This window comes from Salmo salar, unplaced genomic scaffold (assembly GCF_965601325.2).
Source record: "Salmo salar unplaced genomic scaffold, fSalSal1 ptg000357l, whole genome shotgun sequence".
In the NCBI taxonomy this organism is placed as follows: Eukaryota; Metazoa; Chordata; class Actinopteri; order Salmoniformes; family Salmonidae; genus Salmo; species Salmo salar.
Window position 1 is genome coordinate 479,785 of NW_027675358.1, and position 9,263 is coordinate 489,047.

The 9,263-nt window shown below is 40.4% G+C and overlaps 1 protein-coding gene across 2 annotated transcripts; it reads right to left on the reverse strand.

The window, feature by feature from the left end:
- Positions 1–2,259: 2,259 nt before the first annotated feature.
- On the reverse strand, positions 2,260–4,951 carry LOC145875788 (NLR family CARD domain-containing protein 3-like). Of its 2 annotated transcripts, none has more exons than XM_082971602.1 (3): positions 4,813–4,951; positions 4,457–4,685; positions 2,260–4,070 (listed from the first exon to the last, which is right to left on the reverse strand). In XM_082971602.1, the coding sequence occupies exon 3, from the start codon at positions 3,235–3,237 to the stop codon at positions 2,275–2,277; it is 963 nt and encodes a 320-aa protein (XP_082827728.1). In that variant the 5' UTR covers positions 3,238–4,070; positions 4,457–4,685; positions 4,813–4,951; the 3' UTR covers positions 2,260–2,274. The 2 variants fall into 2 exon arrangements, with proteins under 2 accessions (XP_082827728.1, XP_082827729.1); XM_082971603.1 differs by having other exon boundaries at positions 2,288–4,070; positions 4,813–4,945.
- Between the last annotated feature and the right edge of the window lie 4,312 nt (positions 4,952–9,263).

Genomic DNA, 9,263 nt, shown 5'->3' on the forward strand with positions numbered 1-9,263 from the left:
AAAACATACTAACCTCTCACCATTACCAATAAGAGAGGCTACAACAAAACATGCTAACCTCTCACATTACAAATAACAGAGGCTACAACAAAACATGCTAACCTCTCACCATTACCAATAACAGAGGCTACAACAAAACAGCTAACATCTCACCATTACCAATTACAGAGGCTACAACAAAACATGCTAACCTCTCACCACTACCAATAACAGAGGCTACAACAAAACATGCTAACCTCTCACCATTACCAATAACAGAGACTACAACAAAACATGCTAACCTCTCACCACTACCAATAACAGAGGCTACAACAAAACATGCTAACCTCTCACCATTACCAATAACAGAGGCTACAACAAAACATGCTAACCTCTCACCATTACCAATAACAGAGGCTACAACAAAACATGCTAACCTCTCACCATTACCAATAACAGAGGATACAACAAAACATGCTAACCTCTAACCATTACCAATAACAGAGGCTACAACAAAACATGCTAACCTCTCACCATTACCAATAACAGAGGATACAACAAAACATGCTAACCTCTCACCATTACCAATAACAGAGACTACAACAAAACATGCTAACCTCTCACCATTACCAATAACAGAGGCTACAACAAAACATGCTAACCTCTCACCATTACCAATAACAGAGGCTACAACAAAACATGCTAACCTCTCACCATTACCAATAACAGAGGCTACAACAAAACATGCTAACCTCTCACCATTACCAATAACAGAGGCTACAACAAAACATGCTAACCTCTCACCATTACCAATAACAGAGGCTACAACAAAACATGCTAACCTCTCACCATTACCAATAACAGAGGCTACAACAAAACATGCTAACCTCTCACCATTACCAATAACAGAGGATACAACAAAACATGCTAACCTCTCACCATTACCAATAACAGAGGCTACAACAAAACATGCTAACCTCTCACCATTACCAATAACAGAGGCTACAACAAAACATGCTAACCTCTCACCATTACCAATAACAGAGGGGGTTTGATCTTTGTTAGTAGAATCACAAGCCTCACTGCAGGTGTCAGGAATCCCGCTTCCTGAGTCTGTTTCTGCCTGAGCTGACTGTTTTTTGTTTGGTGTCTAAGGGTGCGTTCAGAAACCTATCTGGTTGCTAGGCAACGAAGTTAGGCGGGAGATCTAGTGATATTATTACCCTGTCTGGTTGCCAGGCGACGAAGTTAGGCGGGAGATCTAGTGATTACCCTACACCTGCATCTCATCAACCTTCTGCACACCTGGTCCTGATCATCACCTCTTCATAAGCCCTGAGCTGACATCTATTCCCTGCTGGATCGTTAGCAACGAACAGCCTCATGTTTCCTGAGCTAGTCTTGTTGTTTTGTTCTTGTTACTGGTTACTCACTCCCCGTTTACTCTGTCTACAGTCATCCTCCCGGAACATTCAACTCCCTTACCTGGCCGTCGGTGGTTTCAGTGACGTCATTGAATCCACCCATCTACTCTCATCAACTCACCTCCGCTGCCGCTTCGTCTCCTGGATCACTCAAATTACACATCAAGACTACCAATAAATACTCACCTTCATTTTACTCACCTTGTCCTGGTCTGCTTCTGGGTTCTGTCTTAGAGAAACATGACAGCAGGCATGGAATATGGGACAACATGCTAAACTTATGACTACTTTAATACACTATAAGTAATATGTCCGAATAATTACGACTTTTTCAAATGGGAGAACTACATGCATAAAGTACTTTCATATCTGATAATACTGACCTCAGAGTCTCCAGTTTACAGTGGGGATTCCCCAGTACAGCAGAGAGCAGCTTCACTCCTGAATCCTTTAGGTCATTGTTACTCAGGTCCAGCTCTCTCAGGTGTGAGGGGTTTGACCTCAGAGCTGAGACCAGAGAATCACAGCCTTCCTCTGTGACTCCACAGCCTGACAGCCTGCAAAGAGTCTAATCATATTAAAACCACACTGCTATTCTTTGGAGACAAAGAGATCATTACTTCAAACACATTGTTAATTTAGTGTAGAAGGACAATGGCAGATGCATTTGGTTAATTCTCCCAAACAACATATAGATTCTTCTTCTGTCTCCTAGAATTGTATGGTCATATTGTTATACTATACTAATGTGAAAATCAATGCATTTATTCAATGTTTTCAATATAATATTATACACATATTATAATGCATATTTTTCTTTAACCTGAATATTTCTTCCTGATGAATACTTCTTATATGTCATTTTATGTACTCACAGAACAGCTCTGGAGGCTTTGACCACTGGCAGCAGCCTCAGAAGACCTTCCTCTGATCTGGAGTATTTCTTCAGGTCAAACACATCCAGCTCCTTTTCTGAAGTCAGCAACACAAAGACCAGAGCTGACCACTGTGCAGGTGACAGGTTGGGTTTTGAGACACTTCCTGAGCTCAGGTAGCTTTGGATCTCCTCCACTAGAGAATGGTCATTCAGTTCATTCAGACAGTGGAACAGATTGATGCACCTCTCTGGAGAGGGATTCTCCCTGATCTTCTCCTTGATGTACTTGACTGTTTTTTCATGGGTCTTTGAGCTGCTTCTTGTCTTTGTCAGTAGATCTCGTAAGTGCTTCTGATTGGACTCCAGTGAGAGTCCCAGAAGGAAGCGGAGGAAAAGGTCCAGGTTTCCCATCTCACTGTGTAAGGCTTTATCCACAGCACTCTTGTAGAAAGAAACTTCAGACTTGTCTCTGAACAGCACAGAAAGGTTCCTGGACGTTGATTGCGGTTCGGCCATTAGATTCTCATTGTTGTTGATGAATGAGAGGAACACATATACAGCAGCCAGAAACTCCTGAATGCTCAGATGAACAAAGCAGTACACCTTGTCTTGGTACAGAACACATTCCTCTTTAAAGAGCTGTGTGCACAATCCTGAGTACACCGAGGCTTCATTGACATCAATGCCAGCCTCTTTCAGGTCTTCTTCATAGAAAATCAGATTGCCATTCACAAGCTGTTGAAAAGCCAGTTTTCCCAGTGACAGAATGCTCTCTTTATTCCAGTGGGGACCTGTCTCTTCTTCCCCAAGATACTTTTCATCCTTCTGTTTGGTATAAAACTCCACAAGGTGTGTGTACATCTCAGTCAGAGTCTTGGGCATCTCTTCTCTCTTATGTTTCAGCATGTGTTCGAGGACTGTTGCAGAAATCCAACAGAAGACTGGAATGTGGCACATGATGTGGAGGCTCCTTGATGTCTTTATGTGTGAGATGATTCTGCTGGCCAGGTCCTCATCACTGAATCTCTTTCTGAATTACTCCTCCTTCTGTGGGTCATTGAACCCTCGTACCTCTGTCACCTGGTCAACACACCCTGAAGGGATCTTATTGGCTGCTGCAGGTCGGGTAGTTATCCAGAGGAGAGCAGAGGGAAGCAGATTTCCCTTGATGAGATTTGTCAGCAGAACATCCACTGAGGTTGACTCTGTGACGTCCCAACAGATCTTGTTCTTCTGGAAGTCTAGGGGCAGTCGGCACTCATCCAGACCATCAAAGATGAACAGAACTTTGTACTTGTCGAAGTTTGAGATTCTTGATTGTTTGGTTTCCATTGAGAAGTGATAGAGAAGTTCAATCAAAGTGTGTTTTTCCCCTTTCATCAAATTCAGCTCCCGAAAAGGGAATGAAAACACAAATTGAACATCCTGATTTGCTTTTCCTTCAGCCCAGTCCAGAATGAACTTCTGCACAGAGACTGTTTTTCCAATGCCAGCGACTCCCTTTGTCAGCACAGTTCTGATACGTTTGTCTTGTCCAGTTAAGGGTTTGAAGATGTCGTTACATTTGATTGCAGTCTCTGGTCTTGCTTGTTTCCTGGTTGTTGTCTCAATCTGTCTCAGCTCATGTTCATTATTGACCTCTCCTGTTCCTCCCTCTGTGATGTAGAGCTCTGTGTAGATCTTATTGAGAAGTGTTGGGTTTCCTTGTTTAGCGATCCCCTCAAATACACATTGAAACTTCTTCTTTAGATTAGATTTGAGTTCACGTTGGCAAATCACAGCAAGCTCATCTGAATGAAGAAATAACACAGAGGATATTAATATTACGTCTGTTTTAATGTCTACAGTATTGAAGGACTGTTAAAGTTTTAAAATAATAATTTATTCTCTTAAGTGACTGTATAAATGTATCAATGTTTTCTTAATGCATTACAGACTGGTGTGACTGATTATATTATTATTGGTGTTATTGATGGTATTATTAATGTTGTCTCTCTCTGTCTCTCTCTCTAAATTAATCAACACAACACATCCCTTCTGCTACTTGATGAGGTCACAAGGTGTTGTGTTAAGGTTGCTACAATATCATTGAGTTACACAGCTACTTTAGCTGTACTTTAGCCACAGCTTTTAAATGTTATAAAACAGCATTCAACATGAGGCAGACATATCTTACATTTCTCCAGTGTGTCAGCAAGCTCCTTCCGGTTCATTTTCCTCAGGACGTGCAGTGTGATCTTCAGAGCCCCCTCTCTGGCACTGCTCTCCTGCTTCTCATCTTCAGCATCCACCACTTCCTCCTCCTGCTTCTGACTCTCAAAGCCTTCTGGGAGTTCAGGACCAAGAATCCTCTTGAACATCTTCAGCTCGTTCTTCACAAATGTTATAATTTTCTCTTCAAGCAACTGAAATAAATCAAGTAAATAAGTTAAGCAAGAGAAGAAATGCTTTCTCATTAACACATGAATTAATAATTGAAAGAAACATTACTTGAGGAAAACAAAAACAAATGTACATAACAGGATCACATACACTGAATATAGAGTCCAGGTCTGTTTGATGACTCTGGGAAGACTGACCACTGAGAATCTCTGACTCTGATCTCTCCTGTTGGTTTCTGTGGACAAAACATGAGATTACAGTACACACACACACACACACACACACACACACACACACACACTGTTTTAGGACTATGAAAATGGACTAAAGTAGGAGAAATGACTAGAGACAGTGTTGTTTAACACACTGACCATGACCCATGAGTTCTTCTTACCTTTGTTCAGTAGAAAAGTCTCCCTCTCTAAAGTGTATAGGATGATTCATAGACTTGTCACTCTTCATGGACACACAGCTGGGAACAGGGGAGGCTGGTCTCTCCTGCTTGATTGGTCTTCAACACAACAGAGACAAACATTACATCTCTCATCTACTCTGATCTCAGATGGGGAACATAAGAAGAGTTCCAAAACGCAACATATCACTTTACAGAAATGAGCTTTTATTGTTTAAAGAAATTATGTATAAATTATTACATCTCTCACAGACAAGGATTTGTTTCAAATCTATCACTTGATGGTTTCATTTCAGAGAGACAAAAATCTTTTTTTTTATGCAAAATGCTATATATCTCCCTCACTCTCAAATGTGACCGACCGGCTCAATTTGGTCATTAACTAAATAACTACATATATAGTGATTTTGGTTTATGTCAGTTTAATTGTTTGTTATGTATAAGTTGTTATTTTATGATTGTAAGTGATAAAATTAACTAGTAATTCTCAGTAATTACTACTTTAGTAAGGAATAACACATTTTTTCAGCACTACTGCAGTTGCTAAATAATTCCAATAGATGGGAACATAAGACCACAATGACATTTCAGAATATTAGTTTAGTTTTCTCCCTGGATACACCACCACTCCCCGCGCTTCCTGCAGAACCCCTGCAGTACCTCCGCAGACCCCGGATTGAGAACCCCTGATTTAGCAGATGCTCTTATCCAGAGAGATTTACAGTAACTGCATTCACCTTAAGATAGCTATTTATTTAGGAAATAAACTTAGTTAATTATTCATAAAATTGTCATCTTACCTCTTAGCTTTGGTGTTATGTCCGCCAGAGAGATGCATTTTGGAGGCAGGGCCCCCCTTCTCTCTCTCGCCAGAGAGACTCATTTTAGAGGCAGGGCCCCCCTCCTCTCTCTCCCCAGAGAGACTCATTTTAGAGGCAGGGCCCCCCTCCTTCCTCTCGCCAGAGAGACTCATTTTAGAGGCAGGGCCCCCCTCCTCTCTCTCCCCAGAGAGACTCATTTTAGAGAACTGACCCCTAAACAGAGATCCAACATGTTGGTTGTGGTTAACACAGTGACGTCCTAAACAGAGATCCAGCATGTTGGTTGTGGTTAACACAGTGACAACTAAACAGAGATCCAGCATGTTGGTTGTGGTTAACACAGTAACAACTAAACAGAGATCCAGCATGTTGGTTGTGGTTAACACAGTGACAACTAAACAGAGATCCAGCATGTTGGTTGTGGTTAACACAGTGACAACTAAACAGAGATCCAGCATGTTGGTTGTGGTTAACACAGTGACTAATTCTTGAATGTCAATTGTTCTCATTCATTCATTATCTCTTTGAGAAATATATTTTTAACAACTTTCTCTTTTACTTCACTACATTCATGAAGAAAATGATGTACTTTTTACTCCATACATTTTCCCTGACACCCAAAAGTACTCGTTACATGTTGAATGCTTAGCAGGACAGAAAACGGTCCAATTTGAACACTTATCAAGAGAACATCCCTACTGCCTCTGATCTGGAGGACTCACTAAACAGAGAACATCCCTGGTCATCCCTACTGCCTCTGATCTGGAGGACTCACTAAACAGAGAACATCCCTGGTCATCCCTACTGCCTCTGATCTGGAGGACTCACTAAACAGAGAACATCCCTGGTCATTACTGCCTCTGACCTGGAGGACTCACTAAACACAAATGCTTCATTTTTAAATGATGTCTGAGTGTTGGAGTGTGACCCTGGCTATCCGTAAATTAAAATAACAAGAAAATTGTGCCGTCTGGTTTGCTTAATAAAATGATTTTTAAATTATCACTCCTTTACTTTTACTATTGATGCTTAAGTATATTTTAGCAATTACATTTACTTTTGATACTTAATTATATTTGAAACCAAATACTTTGACTTTTACTGAAGAAGTATTTTACTGGGTGACTTTCACTTTTACTTGAGTCATTTTCTATAAAGGTATCTTTACTTTTACTCCAGTATGAGAATTGAGTACTTTTTCCACCACTGTTCTAACGTTCTAGAGACATATGAGCCACAGTTTCAACAGACATTTTGTAACTGCGTGGGCTACAAAGTTACTTTCAATTTCATATAAGGAAATAAAGCAACGGCCACTGGGTGAATTCGTTTTGCATTGCCCGGCTCCCCGGGTGCGCAGAGTTTACGCATTTTAGACCATTCCATTGTTCCTTAAAATAAAACTCCACTCACCTGTAGCACCGGGCCATGCAAAACGAACTTCCCACTGTCGCAGGGCACTGAGACACAGAGTTCTAAACCCAGACGCGTTTCTTCAAGACATCTCTCTTACGTTATTTTAGCTAAACATATAATTTACTCGTAACCACGTTTAGCTGTGTTTTTTCCTCCAAAACGTGAGTTACTGTAGGACTTTAATAATTGTTAACAGGCCTACAAACCCAAAAGGTTTTAATTTGAGAATGTTAATTTGTATGTCTCAAATATTAAACTGTCTTAAATATTTAATGATTAGTTGAATCAGGTGTGTAAGTGCTGGTAAGAACAAAATGATTGAGAAACCCTGAGATAAACATAAAACCATATAATGTAAAAGCTCCTCCACCATCTTTACCAGACGTTTTACTGATAACATGTAGACCTACTGATTAGTTTCCACTTTGAAAACTGCTGTCTGTCAGCAACTCAGCTCAAGTAGCAGTTCTACTAACTAGTAATATCTCATTCCTAGTATTCATTCTCTTACTCTGTCCATTAGAATAAATTAATGTTCAGAAATACTTACTTTATTTTTCAATAATCTCCATATAGTGTCTTCTGCTCTGTCGTCTCAAAATGGATCCTGAACAAAAGAACAACTTTACTTTCGGTTTCAATCAGCCGTCTCCCCACCCTGAAAATAAAGTGTTTTATTGGTATCATCCACTAGATGGCAGTAAACACCTGCTGAACCTAGACTTTACAACAATGTGTTCTGTTTTATACAGGCAGTGTCCCAGAGGAGGAGTGCTGATCTAGGATCAGGTCCCCCTCTCCATGTAATCTGATTCATTATGATCTAAGATCAGGCCCTCCTCTCCATGTAGTCTGATTCATTATGATCTAGGATCAGGTCCCCCTCTCCATGTAATCTGATTCATTATGATCTAAGATCAGGCCCTCCTCTCCATGTAATCTGATTCATTATGATCTAGGATCAGGTCCCCCCTCTCCATGTAATCTGATTCATTATGGTCTAGGATCAGGTCCCTCCTCTCCATGTAATCTGATTCATTATGATCTAGGATCAGGTCCCCCCTCTCCATGTAATCTGATTCATTATGATCTAGGACCAGGTCCCCCTCTCCATGTAATCTGATTCATTATGATCTAGGATCAGGTCCCCCTCTCCATGTAATCTGATTCATTATGATCTAGGATCAGGTCCCCCCTCTCCATGTAATCTGATTCATTATGATCTAGGATCGGGTCCCCCCTCTCCATGTAATCTGATTCATTATGATCTAGGATCAGGTCCCCCCTCTCCATGTAATCTGATTCATTATGATCTAGGATCAGGTCCCTCCTCTCCATGTAATCTGATTCATTATGATCTAGGACCAGGTCCCCCTCTCCATGTAATCTGATTCATTATGATCTAGGATCAGGTCCTTCCTCTTCTTGAGAGAACTAATCCAAAATGAGTCGAACTAACCCAAAATTAGTCGAAAGGCTAAGGGATTCTCTTCCTGAGAAGAAGCTGACAGCCTTCAAACAGAGCAAAAAAAGTGGTCCCAGAAAATATGTCAAAATGAATAAAAAAAATGATACAGCTGTCTTTAATAAGATCAAACTGAACTAACTGCTATCTTGAAATGTTGAAAATTGTTTTTAAATCGCTCAGTCTTATCACTCAATATGAGTCAAAATCTGTCACTTCCAGGAGTGCTCATTTGTCAAAAATGAAAAAATGAAAAAAATAACAACTCACAGCTGTGTTAATAGACCCAACTCAAACATCTGCTATCTTGAAATGTCCAAAAAAGGTATTTAAATGGGCCTACCAGTACGGCTGGGCGATATATCGATATAAAAAATATATCGATATATTTTAAATGTGATATGAAATTAGACCATTTCGCATATATCGATATAGTTGAAATTTGCGCTTTGATCCTTGCTCCAAGCAAGCTGCAGACCCGGAGCTC

Bases quoted from the DNA above. Each gene is read 5' to 3' on its own strand.
- LOC145875788 (XM_082971602.1), bottom strand. From the start codon at position 3,237: ATGTGCCACATTCCAGTCTTCTGTTGGATTTCTGCAACAGTCCTCGAA.